General features: G+C 42.1%; 2 protein-coding genes across 2 annotated transcripts; both read left to right on the top strand.

The window, feature by feature from the left end:
* The first annotated feature begins 76 nt into the window (after window positions 1-76).
* Window positions 77-5529, top strand: bag3 (BCL2 associated athanogene 3). Its single transcript, XM_084709216.1, has 4 exons — window positions 77-274; window positions 2073-2411; window positions 2540-2881; window positions 3471-5529. The coding sequence occupies exons 1-4, from the start codon at window positions 110-112 to the stop codon at window positions 4494-4496; spliced, it is 1872 nt and encodes a 623-aa protein (XP_084565342.1). The 5' UTR covers window positions 77-109; the 3' UTR covers window positions 4497-5529.
* A 252-nt stretch (window positions 5530-5781) lies between these two features.
* inpp5f (inositol polyphosphate-5-phosphatase F) lies at window positions 5782-17006 on the top strand. Its single transcript, XM_084709680.1, has 20 exons — window positions 5782-6281; window positions 7522-7602; window positions 7957-8093; window positions 8849-8977; window positions 9170-9337; window positions 9436-9492; window positions 9954-10152; window positions 10353-10532; window positions 10664-10731; window positions 10825-10949; window positions 11112-11189; window positions 11273-11393; window positions 11499-11627; window positions 11811-11928; window positions 12228-12426; window positions 12536-12607; window positions 12697-12770; window positions 12948-13076; window positions 13178-13265; window positions 13391-17006. Exons 1-20 carry the CDS (start codon window positions 6185-6187, stop codon window positions 14517-14519), a joined length of 3378 nt encoding a protein of 1125 aa, XP_084565806.1. The 5' UTR covers window positions 5782-6184; the 3' UTR covers window positions 14520-17006.
* Window positions 17007-17034: the final 28 nt, after the last annotated feature.

Genomic DNA, 17034 nt, shown 5'->3' with positions numbered 1-17034 from the left:
TGACCGTGCTATTTCGAGAAACTTCCAGCCCCTTTTCATACGTCACCGCAAGGAATCTTTAAAGGGTCCCCTTCTGTATAAAATGGCACAGTACTAAGGAGCGGGTAGAATGAACAGCATGAAGACGCACTCACCGCTGGCAACAATGTCAAATGACGACCCTCTACCGCTTGGATGGGAAATAAAAATTGACCCACAGACAGGGTGGCCTTTTTTTGTGGATCACAATAATCGCAAAACAACATGGAATGACCCAAGACACGATCTCAAAAAGGTAAAGTAGCCCCTCACTCAAGTAATCTAGCTTTAACTGTATCAATGTTTAATGTAAGACTGTGAAACCTGCTAATGTTATGACAGCGTTTGACAGCCAGTGGTCTGATAGTGCTGGTTATGATATCTCACACTACGACCAAGTAGGTAACGGTAGCCTAATGTTATTGCCTTACTTGCAGCTACACAGTGTAGCCTTTTTGATAGAAAACTGTGTATTTTTATTATATTTGAACAAACTATTGCCAGTTGATCTTCCAACGCAATGGTATGTTTTCCGAGCACCCCCGCCCCACTTTATAATAATGGTTAACTAATAGCTTGCCAGTTAGATTCTTGTGTTATGATCTAACCGTTACTGGATTGTAGTTGACGCACTGCAGTCATGTATTGCCATGCCTGTGAGATTTGGACACCTTCATAAGGTTTATTTAAAGCCTTTAGGCCACGCCAACCATGTTTGTTCATCTCATCTTTATACCTCGTTGCTAAAACTTTTCCTTACAAGGGGTTTCAGCGGGGGGGGGGGGGGGGGGGGCTGCGCTAAGGATATTAGTTGAGTTAGATATGAGTCATATTGGTGTGATTTAGTATTTTCTTTGAAATACTGTAAAACGTAGGCTAAATCTTGAGGGGGTAGGTGAGTCTGCCAGTTGGCATCTCCCTTTAGAAAGATCAACATGGTTGCTGTTGTCCAAACTTGGTGTAACGGAGAATCTGCTGGAAAGACAGCTGTCGGGGGATAAAATTGGTGCAATGCTGGCAGTGAAGCGTCCATGCTAAAATGGTAGAGGGCAAAGGGTCGTTCAAGTTGTTATATTTGCTTAAAAAGTTTGAATGAAGAACACCTTAATGAGTTATAATAATTAATTAATTATTTTACAACCTAATTGTATATATTAGGCTATTCTCTCTATTTTTTTATATGGTTACCATGGATTAGGCTATACGTTTATGCTGTATTCTCATTTATTTATGACATATATTTGGAAAACTCCGCTAGAATGATGAGGATAGGTGATTTATGTATTTGTATCTGTCGAAGCTGCTTTTTTCATGTAGTCTGGTTTCTTAAACGTAACTTCACGTTATCCCAGTTGTGCTACTCTGTTACTGCTACAATCAACACTTGAACTGTGTGAAAACACAAGACAACAAAGGAAGTCAGTGTAAGGGCAGTCTTTCCAGTTACATTAATTCACCTGTTAACTAATTAATTGGTATATTAGTGTTGCAAGTATATGCCTATATTGGATGTAGGCTTCACTGAATTAGGTGATATTTTGGTGCCAGTGACTTGTCCAGCTTACTTTTGATTTTACAGCAACCTGTAACACTAGATCAATAAATATAGAGATGCAGATAAGATGGACAAAAAGTGGTTTCCTACATTTGAATTTAGTTCTGTCCCTTACACTATGTTAATAATTAGAATTTGAATAATTAGAATTATAAAACAGCTTTATTTTTGAATTGTACTGAGTAGTTTCCTCCCTCAAGTGGTCAGAGAGGTGATGTTTTTAACATCTCTCAGGGATATTTCACATATCTAACTAATGCTTTCAGGCTGCCAGAATAGACTGAAACAATTTGCTTCAGCGTTTTGTGAACCATTTAATTTTGCAGTATCCCTGGATGTGAATCAGCTCCTTAGTTTTAAGACAGATGTGAAAGCAGTTCTTTCCTTTCATTTTTTTAGAGCTCCTGTCAGGGAATTACAGCCTTGCAACATTGCTTAGGCTACTGTTTCGTCCTGTATAATCAATTCCCTAACCAGCTCTTTTCCATGTATTTTTCAGGTCAGCCAGTTATCTCAGAATGGCCCCTCTGTTCCTCAAGAGCCAAGTCCCCAGGAGACACAGAAAACATATTTAAGGGAGATGAAGCACCCCACACTTCGCCAGGGTTATATACCCATCCCTATCTTCCATGAGGGTGTAGATCTCCGACAGCAACATCAGCCATCATGTTATTCCTACATCCAACCAGCCTCTTCACAGAATGTTCGGGCAGAAGGACAGACACCTTCCCCTGCTCCTACACTTCACTGCCGACCTAGATCTCCATTGTTGGGCCCTTCAGAGAGCTGCCCCCCAGAGCCCTGCAAAGCATGTTCTCCTGTTTCACAAGGACCTGAGGTGAGATTTCAGAGCAGAAAATGGGAGTATTCATATTTGGAATTTAGTGCTTCAAACCATAATTTAGCCTATTTCTAAAACTGTAGCTGCAATTCCTCAGTAGCAATATGTCTTTTTTTTCCCCACAGATTCATAATGCCCCCTTCCACCAGTCTTCGAGGCCCAGCAGCACCAGCCTTCAGACAGGTTATATCCCCATCCCAGTGATCCACGAGGGAGCTGTTGGTCAACAATCCCCAGTCAACTCCTCAATCTACTCCCAACGCTTGCCTTTCTCTGAGCACCAGACACCTTTCCACCGCCTACAACCAGAGGAGTGGAGCGGTCATCGTGGGTCTACACCCCCCCCACGGGATCGGGCCTCTCCAAGTATAGTGTCCCAGCACCGTGAGGCTGCCCCAATCCACCTCCCTCCCCACATGAGAAGTCAGTCTCCAATTATAGCACAGTTTATGGGAGAAAGGCCACAGGTAATTAATCTCATTATTACATCTGTTAATTGATGATAATACTGGTTGCTATACTTTGGCCTGGTTTAATTTAATAGGGTGTTACAACTATGACCTAACTGCTAAATACAAGTTTATAGTGTAGGTGGACAATTGAGTTTGCTCGTCCCCGACTGAAGGACTGTTTGATTTGATGGTAGAGAAATTGACTTGATAATATCTGATTCCAACTACAAAAGTGCATATACTTTACCTGTAACCTTGATTGCTAAACGGTTAATAACAAATCTCCAACATAATTGAGAATAGTTTCTATGCTTTAAACAGGACACCAAACTCAATACAAGCATATTTACTAAACAGCCAATACTATGGAGGTGTCCACCATCACAGTATATAAAACTGACCCCCAGAGGCTACAGTGAAGCTCGGAGCATGGAAGGCCCTACTGAAATAGTGAATCAGAGGCCCCACTTTGACCTAGTTCAAAAGCGTATGAACAGATAATGGCTTAATGCAACTTAACTCAAAGTATTTTCTGCCTTAGTGTGTGAAAGATGCGTACGTGGAGAACCAGTCATTTTAAATGCATTCCTCTTATGATCCCCAGGTGCAACACCATGTCCAACAGAGGGAATCACCTCACAAAGTGGAGCAGGAGGAGCAAAGCAACATGCCAAGACCCGAGAACCTTATTTTTTCACAGCATGTGCAGAGAGAGCCTGATGCACCAAAGCCACAGCAACCTCAACAGCTTCCACAGTTCCAACAGTCTCCACAGTTCCAACAGTCTCCACAGTTCCAACAGTCTCCACAGTTCCAACAGCCTCCACAGTTCCAACAGCCTCCACAGTTCCAACAGCCTCCACAGTTCCAACAGCCTCCACAGTTCCAACAGCCTCCACAGTTCCAACAGCCCCAACAGCCTCCACAGTCCCAACAGCCTCCACAGTCCCAACAGCCTCCACAGTCCCAACAGCCTCCACAGTCCCAACAGCCTCCACAGTCCCAACAGCCTCCACAGTCCCAACAGCCTCCACAGTCCCAACAGCCTCCACAGTCCCAACAATACCCACTGCCACAGCAGCCTCAACAACCACAGCAGGTGTCCCAACCTCAGCAACAGGAACAACCCCAACAAACACAACCTCAGCAGTCACAGCAAACATCAAACATCACAGTGCAGATTCCTCCAAAATCCGAACCCGAGGATTCTGTACAAGAGGATCCTGGTTCTAAAGCTGATGAGGCAGACGCTCAAGCTCCAAGGCACCCAGGTTTGGCTAAGGTACAGCAGATAGTAGAAAGAGTGGCAAAACTGGAGCAAGATGTGAGATGTTTCGAAGGGAAGAAGAATGATAAAAAGTACTTACTGTTGGAGGAGATGTTGACCAAAGAGCTTTTAGCATTGGACTCAGTAGACCCAGAGGGACGGCTAGATGTGCGGCAAGCTCGACGTGATGGAGTCCGGAAGGTCCAAAACATCTTGGACGAACTTGAGCAACTGGATGAGCGGCCAGCTGTGCCAACCAGTGAGTCTTCAACGGAGGGTGACAACCCACTGCAGAAAAGGGAGCCTAGCATGATCAGCCAAGCCAATGTGGAGATGTCTAGGGATGGCCAGGGAGTATCATAGTGACATTATGAAATAGACCATAACAACCCCACAGTCATCAATTTTACTGCAGATATCAGTGAATTTTGCATGTTAATTAACAGTATTTGTATTTTCTGGCATTCACCCCTTATGTGATAACTGAGTGAAATCATGTATTAAGTGATGTTAAGCCAGTGTTTCTACCATTTTTGTGCTGTGCACCAATGTCCTTGCTACATGATCTTTGTCTTCAAGTTGTTAGAGACAGAGGTCACCCAGAAAGAACATTAAACAAGAGGCCTTGATTGATGAAGTGATAATAACAGTCGATATTTTGTATGTGTATGATGTAGTTGCCTTTCAACCATGTAATGTGTAAAGCTTTTTAACATTATTTGAGAAAGATACTGGTCTGTAATCTGTTCAAGAAAGGGCTTATACATGATGTCAAATATTGCCCTCTTATTTTAAATTGATTGCTGTACTTGCAGTATTTATCTCAAATACATTAAGACTAATAGGTAGGTCAAACAGGGAAAGCCATTATGCCTCAGATGGCAAGTGCCAAAAAAGTATAATTTCCACTCCATTCTTTTAAATTGCCTGTTTCAATTCCTAACAAATTTGTAATTGCTAATCAGTTACAGCTTTACGGTGTTGGGACTTATTTTGCCATTCTTAAAAGTAAATAACTATTCCAATAATATTTCAAACAAATTCAAAGTATCTCTACTCTGTTTAAAATAATTTACATTATTATTGGAATGATTATTGCTTTGTTAACTTGTTTTAACAAGCCATGATAGTTATATGTTTATTTCTAGTCAATGGTTGTATTTTGAAATCGAGAGTTATGAAGGTTACAATAATGACAGAAATGGATGTGAGCTGTATATCTCACAAAATGTGAGATTATACCAGCAACTGCTGCTAATTACGAGTCACAGTTAAAAAGGTTTGAGAATGTAAAATGAAATATATTTGTTATATCACAGCTTGTGAGTTGCAGGTTGTTTCAGTGTCACAGATTGTTGAAGTCACGTTGGTTGCAAATAAAATTTATTTGACATTGTCTTTCGAGTGAATTATAAAGCACTGCATTCATGAAGTTCATCTACATAACATAGCTTACTAATTGCACATAATTTTCCCTCTGTTATGACACAACCTATCTAGACATTTGATTATTTTACCTATATTGGCTGACAGTTCTGGCTGTTCAGCGAGAAACTGAAATATGCATACTGCAAATGTTCTGAATTCTGGATATGTCTCGATGTATGTAGCAGTGTGTCTGAGAGTCAGCGTGAGAAAGGAGCTTGGATCGTCTGGAAGTGGAACATTACCATGAATGACGACTGTGGTCACGTGTGATTGTTTCTGCAGGAAATTGACAGTCGGTCGGTCGACTTGGAAATGGTTAGCTAGCGACTGACATTTTCGCACATTTAAGAACTGGAGTCATGTACTTACAACGACATGTCATTGGAATGGAATACTAAATCTGATATATAAAGAACGAAAGCTAACGGAGCCAGATAGTTGTAGATACTCAGTGGCAGGATAACAATAACATAAAGCTAGACAGCTAGCTTCTTGTTGGTATTGAGACCTCACCTGGTGGCTGGGACTATTTCTCAAATATTTCCTCGCTACACGAGTTGGACTAGCTAGCTAGCTGGCTAGCTAACGTTTGCTTTAGCAAATAATTACCGTTCTATGACATAATGGAGTTGTTTCAGGCTAAAGACCATTACATTCTTCAAAGTGGTGATCATGCTCTGTGGTGTAGCCGAAAAGATGGGACCATGAACGTCAGACCGGGTAAGTGCAACTTGCTGCCATCTAACTGTATTCAAATACCGTTGATAACATGCGACCATCGAGAAATTATGTTGCCGTTTACTGGAAGTGTTAGCACTCCCTTTCTTTTTGTGGTTTCATGCAGAAATTATCCACGAACATACTTATCCGCTACTAGCAGCTATAGTAACAGTGTAATTGATAAGTTGTAGCTAAGAAGATGAAGTGTAACGTTACAGGTTAGGACTGAGGGTAGATTTCCCATCTTAGCTCGTTTACAGTAGCTGCTTTGTATATGTTTCAGTAGATCTATATCAGTTTCCTGTAAACAATAACTAGGCTGTCATATAACCGTCAAGTAAGTCAACCCATGTCTTGCTGGTGATCGTGTAAGGATAAATGTTTTCTTGTGCTGCTGACAAAGAGGAGAAATCAGTGCTTGAAAGGCCTTCCCACTTTCCTGACTGTACCAGGCACTAAGCTTGAGAAATTCTGGGCACAGCCAACTGTCCTAGTAAAGCTAGCTCTAGTATTTTTGTTGTGAGCAAAAGCAGTTGGTTAGGGAGCTGTCTCGGACTGTATGAATGAGCTATCCTGTTGGCTAGCTGTGGGCTGGAGTCACATGGGTGTGCAGCCAGCCTGAACAGGTTTGGGTTGCACCACTGTTCCATTATTTAATTGGAAAAGGATTTCCACTACTCCCTCACACTGGGCCTAAGTAGCACTTGAGGAATTTCCACTATATTATCCCCTTATTCAACAGGCAACTATGTCGCTATGTTGTCCCCAGCTGTATCTGTAACATAAACAAAGTGGGTTATGTGGGGTATTTTCTCAGACCATGTACTCCCAGTCCCTGAGCCCCCTCCCTGATAGGGTTCCAAAGCCAAGACCTGTCTTGTACATTCAGTTCTCTTGTTCCATGGAACAGGAAGAGTTAGCCTATTGTCTGAGGTTGCCTACAGAAATGCTCTACACCCTCACTCACATAGTTTCCCACTCCTGCATGTTGGTACACACCCCTGACATTGTTTCTTTAAACACATTTTGAATCAACATTTTCATAAGCAAGGTACTGAGCATGTGAGCATCAGATGGGTTGTCAAAGTCCAGTCTATCCTGTTGACTCAATTTATAATACTACTCAATTAACCATCAATCATTTGTCATTAGCGGGTTTCTTCCCACATGAATAGTAATTAGAAAAGTTATTCCGTTATTGTTCTTAAATTAAAAAGATGGTTCTATTTCTTAATTTTAGCAACAGACCTGTTGTTAGCCTGGAACCCGGTTTGCTTGGGCCTGGTGGAGGGCATCATTGGAAAAATACAGCTTCACACAGGTATGTGAGATACTCTAACTGTATGGAACACGGATGTGCCAGTGAGTGATATAAGCCTATTTTCAGATCAGTGTAGGACTATAGCTGGAGACAGCAGTCAGAGTCTAGTTTTTAAGCTAGAATCTATGTTAATTGTTGTGATTGTTTCATGTGGTTCCTGTTGTAGTTGTTATTCTAACAGAGTGTTAATTTTGAAATAAATTGTTTTTGGTAGACAATGTAACTGACCCAGGTTTTGAGTGCACAACTTGCCAAACGGAATCTAAGTAAGCAGCTGGTGAAGTCACCCTGTGGAATGCATGGAACTTCATGTGTGGGACCACGACTCATTTTTCTCCCAAATCCTGTTGTCAGATCTTCCTCTGGGTCTGGTACTAATCCGCCAGAAAGCCCTGGTTGGCCAATTGCCAGGAAACCACAAAGTCTACAAGATCTTAAAGATAGCTGTCATTCCTCTGTCTGAGGAAGAGCCCCTGGATCTTGAACTTGAGGTGAGCCAAAGTGTTTATATCTCCAACTATATGTGGGAGATTTATGGAGTAGAATACATAGTTTAAACATTGATCAGCTTGTACTGTCTTGATTGGTCCTAACCCTTGTAGACCATGTCAGTTATATTAACAGCGAATTGTCTCTGATAATAGACTGGTGTGAATGAATTTGGCTTCAGAATTGTTTCCCATTTCCTTCAGTCCCTTTATCTGGGAGAATTGTCAGGGACTAGTCCATGTTTTGCCAAATGATCTGATAGGAATCAGAGTATGACTAAGATGTCAGTCTTACAGGTGAGCTTCATGGATTAAGAAGTGATTTTCAAGTAAGTAATGCTATTCCAGAGAAAAGATGTGTAGTGTAGCCTAGTCATATTCGGGTATGTTTTAGAACCAACACGTTCTCCTCTCAACATTAAATGATATCGCTGTCTTGGATAGGTGTCGAGTAGCCAATGTGGTAGATAGTAAAACATGTATCAATGTACTAATGTTTTTACTGTATTTATGTTGCGTGTAGCAATAAATGAATCCAATTCATGTAGCATTCATAGACTAGCTTATGCATTGTGAATTCACAGGCATGTCCCTCTTGGAATTCTCTATACGTTTTTTATATAGTTCACACTATATAGAGGAATATATTTGTAATAAATCAAAAGTCAAACTTGGATATTAGTTACAGATTACCTTTATTTCCCATGAGGCAACATACATGCTGACATTTTCTTGGAAAATGCGAACTTGTCTTTTAGCTTTGCAAGAAGCATCATTTTGGAATCGACAAGTCAGAAAAGCTTGCCCAGTCTCCAGATGAGTCCAAGTTCCTGATGAAAACTCTGAGTCAAATCAAATCCAATGTTGGTCAGCCCATTAAGAAAAAGGTACCTGTAGTTTCCAATATTATATATAATATATGTATTATGTCTTTTGTTTGGTAAAATATGTTCAGTCTACCTTTTTTTCTTTTCCTGTGTAAGTTGCTTTTCGAAATTACCGGCTTTTCTTTTTGAACATTGCCCATCCTGCCAAATTTTGGCCCACCCTTTCCCACCCAGTATTCCCCTGCCTTACAGGTGAAGGAAAACAAGGAGAAGGAGCGTCTGGAGAGGCGGCTCCTGGATGAGCTCTACAAGGTCTTCATGGACTCCGACTCCTTTTACTACAGCAGGACCTATGACCTTACAAACACTGTACAGCGACAGGGAGACTCAGACAAATCCAACCTGCCATTATGGAAACAGGTCAGGGATTGCTGAAAAGAGAAGTAGCACAAAATGAAACCCCGCCCCAATGACTCATCAAACATGTCTAGCTGATTCTATTTATTCTCTTCTGCTAGGTGGATGACCGATTTTTCTGGAACAAACACATGATCCAGGAGCTTATCGACCTCCAGGTAATTGACTTTTCACAAAAATGTTCATGGTATTGATACGTTGTATAGTAACATTTGTTTCTGAGTTGCCAGTATGGACAAATGATTTTGCTTGGTTTGTAAACAGAAATGTGTGAAAACAGTCAGGCACGTGATGACAGATGGTCATGATGAGTTACGGTGGCAGTTAGAGCTCCTGCCAATCTAGAAATATCTATCTGAACATTTTGAAAATGCCCTGGGACACAACCATCACAGACAAATGACTGTGCTTTCACATTGCATTATTGACCAGTTTCTGGCCACATATTGATAGACTTGTCCTCCCGAATCTATGTCAAATTACATTATTTTATTGATTTACCCATATTTTTTGTGTTGTAGGAAAAATGTAATTGGGGGAAACTATTGTATATAAAAAATGTAAAGTTTTAAAATCGTTTTTTTGAGTTTATTACTATGAAATATTTATGGTGTTGCAGGTCCCAGAAGTGGACTTCTGGGTGATGCCCATCATCCAGGGGTTTGTGCAGGTGGAGGAGCTGGTGGTGAACTACAATGACAGTTCAGACGAGGAGAGGAGCAGCCCGGAGACCCCGCCTCAAGAGCTCACCTGCGTGGACGACATTCATCCTCGATTCACTGTCGCTCTCATCTCCCGACGTAGCCGCCATCGCGCAGGTAAAGTCTCATGGACACACAGCATGTCAGCATGGTCTTGGAAGTGAATCTAATTTGGTTTGAAAAAAATATGATTTCCCTGATGAAAGAGTTTGATCCATTATATAACGGATCAAATCTATTTTCTCTTAAGCTTACTTAAAGTAAAAGTGTAACTTGTTCTGTACGGTCCACAGTAATATCTGTTACTTCTCCCACAGGGATGCGCTACAAACGGAGAGGTGTGGACACAGACGGTCACGTGGCTAATTTCGTGGAGACGGAGCAGCTGATCCATGTGCACAGTCACACTCTGTCCTTCGTCCAGAGCCGTGGATCTGTGCCTGTGTTCTGGAGCCAAGCAGGCTACCGCTATAACCCCAGGCCTCGACTGGAGAAAGGTCAATATGACCTACATGATCCTCTACACCTTACTGTCCTCGGCATGAAACATGACTCCCGAGGTTATACACACAGTTGCTTGGTCATTTTGTCTGCAAGTGATGCTTACAAAGTTTGTCTGACCTTTCAGGAGAGAAGGAGACCATTCCTTTCTTTGCTGCTCACTTTGACGAACAGCTCAGACTTTACCAGAAGCAGGTGAGATGCGTCTGAGGAAATTGATTTGGCAATTGCACTCGCTAATGATGTAAAGATAGTTTGATAACTGTATTTATTTCTTGATCTTTGCAGGTCATAGTTAATTTAGTGGACCAAAGCGGACGTGAGAAGATAATTGGCGATGCATATCTCAAACAAGTTCTGCTATACAACAACCCTAACCTCACATACGTCTCTTTTGACTTCCATGAGCACTGGTAAGTAATACCCAGCACATTCACACTAAAACAACTCTGGACTGCAGTAACGATGCCTTGAAAAAGGAAGTTATAATTCTAAATGTAAAGTATGAATTTCACTATGAATGTTGTGTGAACTCCTTTAGTGAGCTGTTTTCTTGTGTTTTTTTTTCTACTCAGTCGAGGTATGAAGTTTGAAAACGTGCAAACATTGACAGATGCCATCTCTGATTTAATCATAGACATGAAATGGGGCTGGTAAGTGTATTAGAAACATCACTCCATAGAAAGATGAGATGATAATTCACTCATCTAAGTGAAAGTTCTTATTCCTCTCCTAGGGTGGACCAGGCAGGAGTCATCTGCAAGCAAGAGGGCATCTTCAGGGTCAACTGTATGGATTGCCTGGACAGGACCAATGTGGTCCAGGCGGCAATTGCCCGTGCAGTGATGGAACAACAGGTGAGGTTCTATCAGACATTTAAGACAGGAGGGATGTTCTAAGTGAAATATTTAATTCTGTGCCTTTGACACTGTGCCTCTGTATGTTTCTCTTGGTCCAATTAGCTCAAGAAACTGGGTGTGATGCCTCCAGAGCAGCCCCTGCCCCTCAAGTGTTACAGGATTTACCAGGTCATGTGGGCCAACAACGGAGACACCATCAGCAGACAGTATGCCGGTACTGCTGCCCTCAAGGTAACAGGATTAGGAAGTAATCTGATTTAAATATAGTGGAACCTGTACAGATAATGTGGAATGTTTTATTGACACCTTGGAAATGATCCATTTTAACAGGGTCAGATATAGAGGGAGTTGCTTCTCAAAGTCTTCCAAAATTCCAAGGATGCTCATCAACATAATTTCTGTAATCCTCTAAAGGGGGACTTTACCAGGACGGGGGAGAGAAAGCTAGCTGGTGTGATGAAAGATGGGGTGAACTCGGCTAACCGCTACTATCTAAACCGCTTCAGGGATGCATACAGACAAGCAGTCATTGGTAAGGGCAAATATACATACATTTACATTTAGTCATTTAGCCGATGCTCTTATCCAGAGCGACTTACAGTAAGTACAGGGACATTCCCCCCGAGGCAAGTACGGTGAAGTGCCTTGCCCAAGGACACAACGTCATTTTGCACGGCCGGGAATCAATCCGGCACCCTTCTGATTACTAGCCCGATTCCCTAACCGCTCAGCCATCTGACTCACATACAACTCCCACTGTGTAACAACTCGATTAACCCTCCTCAACAAAACACCTTCTCATTAACCTGTCTTGTGCTTCTCTGCCTACAGATCTGATGATGGGATTACCAGTAACCGAGGACCTGTACTCCATCTTCAGCAAGGAGAAGGAGCACGAGGAGAAGGAGAAGGAGAACCAGAGGGGAGCTCAGGAGCAGGTCAGCCTCCTGCTGCAGACCTATATGCAGCTGCTGCTACCTGACGACGAGAAATTTCATGGGGGCTGGGCCCTCGTCGACTGTGACATGAGGTCAGTGTAGCTGTCCGTCAGCAACATGATAGCTCACCTCCACTGCATCTGTGAGCGACGATGTAGAATCTGCATTCAAAGTGTTGACTTATTTTCCTCTGTTTTTCAGCCTCATTGATGCCACCAACAAAGATCAGGATGTTCTTCTTCTGCTATCCAACAATGCTTATTATGTCGCTTAGTAAGTTAAATGTATTAATAAATGTACTATTGTCAACCATTGTTGACTTTCTTAGTGACTTCGATTTTGGTTAATTTGCTTCATTACAGCTATGATGATGAAGCAGACAAAGTGAACCAGTACCAGCGCCTCAACTTAGAAGGATTGGAAAAGATTGAAATAGGTAAAGATGGTGCCATGATACCTAGAAATGAGCGAGAGGAGAGGAAGAGAGGAGCCTAGGCTCCAGTGTTCTGGAGACCAGGACATTCAGACTACGTCACTCAATTTTTTGTTATGGTTTTATTTTTCGGACTATTGATACAGCCATTACAACTTTGCGTCCCGTATTTTCTTGCAGGCCCAGAGCCCACTCTGTTTGGAAAGCCAAAGTTCTGCTGTATGCGCCTGCACTACAGGAACGAAGAGACAAGCGGGTACTTCCATACACTGAGGGCAGTCACACGGAACCCTGAGGACGACGGGAAAGGTAAAGTGGAGATGATTTTAGACACCGGACTAGGATGAGTAACATGCATGATAAAGATTCAGTTTTGACTCATTGTCGCTTTCCTTTTGGTTCTTTTTCAGACACATTGCAGTGCATAGCTGAGATGCTTCGTATAACTAAAGAAGCAATCGGACTTGACCTGCAGGTGGTTGAAAAGAAACTGGAGAGGTGATTGTAATGGTTATATAATCACGTCATACCTACAGTACACTGCATATTGATCTCCATTGGCTCATTTAATCTTTTTCACAAGTTGGGTCTATAATGCTAGCTTAAAACTTGATTTGTTTCAGGCGGCACAGTAAACCTCATGAGGACATCATGGGTATGCAGACAAAAACTACCGACCAAGTCCTGGGCAGCTCTGGTCTAGCTCAGGGCAAAAGCTTCCTGCTCAACAAGTTCTCCTCCCTCAACCAGAAGGTGAAGCAGACCAGGGCCCTTGGCAAGCTGGGCACGTTCTCCAAGCCTGATGTCAAAGTCAACTTCTTGAAGCCTACTATGCATGTGAACCTTTGGAAGTCCGACAGTAGTCTGGAGACATCAGACAGCAACCCTGGTACTGGAGCGCTCAAGAACCTGTGTGACGACCACTCTGAGATCTCCTCAGACTCCGACTCTTATAACTCGGACCCGGAGCACCCTCCGCCCCTCGGCTCCTTGGAGAACGTGGACTATGTGTTGCCCAGCTGTGGCATTGTAGCATCAGCCCCACGCTTAGGCAGCCGCTCCCAGTCCATTGGCAGTGTGGAGCTCAATGTCCCCTCCGTTATCAGGGTCACTGGTTGTGACAATAAGCAGGAGGCTAAAACCAGTCCTGACGACCAGTCCCCCGGAGCTGCTTCAGAAGCTGAGGAGGCTATTCTCATTGACTTTGGAACCCCAATCGATGCCTACTGCCACCAGTTTGTACAGGATGCTCAGACCAAACCTGTCGAGGTATTTGGAGAGGAACATGTAGTCGTGGCACCTACGCAGAACCCACTGGTGCCTCCGCACAGGAAGGGCCCTGGAGCCCCACAAGGGCAGCCAGGCCACAACCAGCAGCAGGAGCCCCAGCTTCCCAGGCCGTCCCAACTTGACGTGCAGCCCCCTGCTTCTGGCCCAAACCACCTGACTGTCCAGAAGCCCTACTCTGCTGCCTCGGGTGGCTCCCAGAGGAGCCTGGGCTCACATGTGGAAGGCAGCTTGGGTCCTTCGCCTGCTGACAGCAATGGCAGTCGGGTGGTGTCCCCCTTCGCCAAGATTAAGAGCTCCATGGTGCAGGTGGCCAGCCTTACCCAGGCTGGACTAACCCAAGGCATCAACTTTGCCGTGGCAAAGGTCCAGAAGAGCCCTGAGCCGGAGGCTGTCAATGAGACCCAAGAAAATGAGCTGAAGGCAATGTTTACACAGTGCCAGACCCGGATCATCCAGATCTAGCTCTTCCCTTGTAGCCTCTAGCAGTTCTTTTTTTGTTGTATGTGATTTATAGTACAGTAGCAGTAGCATATGCTTGCACAAGGGGCCCACCGGTATGCTAAGAACCCCAATTCCCCTGTAGTACATCTGACCAATGTTTACAGAGTCTTGTGTGAATAAGTCCCATAGTTTAATATGACAATGTCATTCAAAGTCTTTTGAATTGGTTTCCCCAATACATTTGCATGCTAGCCTGTCAGTTTGAACTGAGTTAGTCGAGGCAGATTATTTCAAGCATATGTTGAGAGACAAGTTCTTAATTTACATGTAAAGTATGCAATCACATTATGTGCAATGCACCTATTGGCTTTTGTGATATAGGCATTGTTATAGCTCTGTTAAAACTAGTGGAAAAGTCTGACCAAATTCGTATCTATATTTCAGAAGGGCAGCTTAATGTTTGATATTACCCTAATAAGAAAACAAACAGGATACTGAATAGTAGAATGGATATTGTCAGGTGTAATCCTTCCCAATGTAGGAAACATACCATTTAAGAATGAATTACAACATTAGAAGTTCAGTAAGATAGGTATACTGTTTGATATGTACAGTAAGTATTGTATGTATTGTAAGTATCTATATCTGTTCCCTGAGTAGCATATATCCATTGACAAACATATTTATGGACATGGGTGATCTTATGCTTTGGTTTTTGATCGTAGTGATGCGACATGAGTGGATGCTGTATTTGTGCTTAAGGTAAAGGGGTATGATTCCTTTTTATTGATACAAAACCCCAGTTCTAACCCCAATACTCTCAATGTCAGCTCTATCTCGATAACCACAGAAATCCTTGTTGGCTTTGTTCATGGAACCTATATGATTCTCCTACAAATGTTTGCACTGTTTCTGATGCTATATTTGACCGTCAAGCACTCAAATAGTCCAGAATTATACAGTCATGTGTTTAAGGAAGAGGAGACAGTCGCATATTAAATATATGCAATTAGCCCGTCCTAACACTGTTCGATGCTTTATACACTCCCTGATTCTGAAGCATACTTGCCTTAACAGGAAATCTAAGCGGGAGATGTTGTATATCAGGTATTTGCAGTATGGCAAATCTACCTTTTTAAAAGGAATTCACCTTTTAAAAATAGTTATATTGTTTGTTTCATCTGCATATGTACTGTACACAAGTTCCTGTTCATAGTATTGTGTGCTTTAACTTGGGATATTCCGTCCTCCAGCCATACATGTAAATGACATGCTCAAAAATGATCAAGACTGTAAGGAATACAAGGTGCGTGTGTGGTGTGGTGGGGTGTTGTGTGGTGTGAACATGTTTGTTGAGTGGAGGGGATTTGGTGTGAGTCCTTTCTAATAGGTCTGCAACTGTAAAAACGAAACTGTACATGTAAGATGTAACATGACTTTTTGACTCCCAAAAACATTGCTTTGCTCTGTCTAGTTGTTGAAGAACTGAACCTTTTGGTGGTTGGTCAGATTTAGAGGCAAATTCAGGGTTGTTAAAGGTTCACACCAGCAGGATTGAGTTAAGGTAAGTGCTAATTTCATGAAACTTTTAACAAGACCTCTTGTTGTGTCCATATACTGATGATGCCCTAAAAAGAATATAATAAGATTGTGTGCATCAGAGTTGTCCTAATATCTAATCAGGAATATCCCAAGATAAAGTCTAACTACTCTGCACTTTTTTTGTTTTTATATACAGATAATGCCTCTCTTTTCAACAGTTAATTGTGTACAGTAGCTATTGTACCACCATGTTGAGGCTGGGATAGCTGCATTCTAAACTGTTCTGGAGGTAGACGTTAGAGTGAGACTGTAGCATGTCCGGTATGGTGCTAAATTGCACATTGTCTGGCTCCTCAGTTTCTGAAACCTGCTGAACTTGTCTGGCACTGCCAAAGGTTTAATATGATGGGTATAGCGCAATAGTTACATTACTTGGGAAAGAGTTCTTGTTTTATTCTATTCAGGAATAAATGCACTGGGTCAGTTCTCAAACAGAGTATAAACTATTGTTACTAGAATTAGGTACATACTGTAAAAAATAAATAAAGTCTTAAGTATAAAACATTCCTTTTAAGATAGGGATTGTGATGTTGGTAGAGGGGTATATTTCTTTTTTTTTCCATATGCAAAAGGCCTTTTATACAGTATGTTCTTACATATTCTCAGAGGGTTTTGGTTTGCGTCTTTTGTTTTTACACCAAGTGCTTTTGAAACCACATCTCATTTTGCATCAATGGTTTACCTCACCTTTTACCAATGTGGATCCTGCTCTTATATGTACAGTTATGTTTGTCATTCTCATGTGATTAACCTCTATACATGATTGCACAGCATTTAAGCACATTTTCCAACATAGTATCATGTTGTCTAAACGTCTGTGGTTGTAGTTCACCTACCAAATAACTATCGTCATGTTCTCATGTTGTACTAAACTTTTATTGAATAATAAAATACTATTTATTCTTATTCACACCTGTGAAGCTTGTTTCCTTTC

Source organism: Hypomesus nipponensis, chromosome 11, assembly GCF_054491055.1.
Source record: "Hypomesus nipponensis isolate SF chromosome 11, ASM5449105v1, whole genome shotgun sequence".
Taxonomy (NCBI): domain Eukaryota; kingdom Metazoa; phylum Chordata; class Actinopteri; order Osmeriformes; family Osmeridae; genus Hypomesus; species Hypomesus nipponensis.
The sequence above is the reverse complement of the archived record's forward strand: the minus strand, read 5'-3'. Positions and strand labels throughout refer to the sequence as shown.

Coding starts and splice junctions, on each gene's coding strand:
- inpp5f (XM_084709680.1), top strand. CDS start 6,185: ATGGAGTTGTTTCAGGCTAAAGACCATTACATTCTTCAAAGTGGTGAT. Junction 8,978..9,169: donor GTCAGCCCATTAAGAAAAAG/GTACCTGTAGTT, acceptor CCTGCCTTACAG/GTGAAGGAAAACAAGGAGAA. Junction 10,153..10,352: donor ACGTAGCCGCCATCGCGCAG/GTAAAGTCTCAT, acceptor CTTCTCCCACAG/GGATGCGCTACAAACGGAGA.
- bag3 (XM_084709216.1), top strand. CDS start 110: ATGAACAGCATGAAGACGCACTCACCGCTGGCAACAATGTCAAATGAC. Junction 275..2,072: donor CAAGACACGATCTCAAAAAG/GTAAAGTAGCCC, acceptor TGTATTTTTCAG/GTCAGCCAGTTATCTCAGAA. Junction 2,882..3,470: donor TTATGGGAGAAAGGCCACAG/GTAATTAATCTC, acceptor TATGATCCCCAG/GTGCAACACCATGTCCAACA.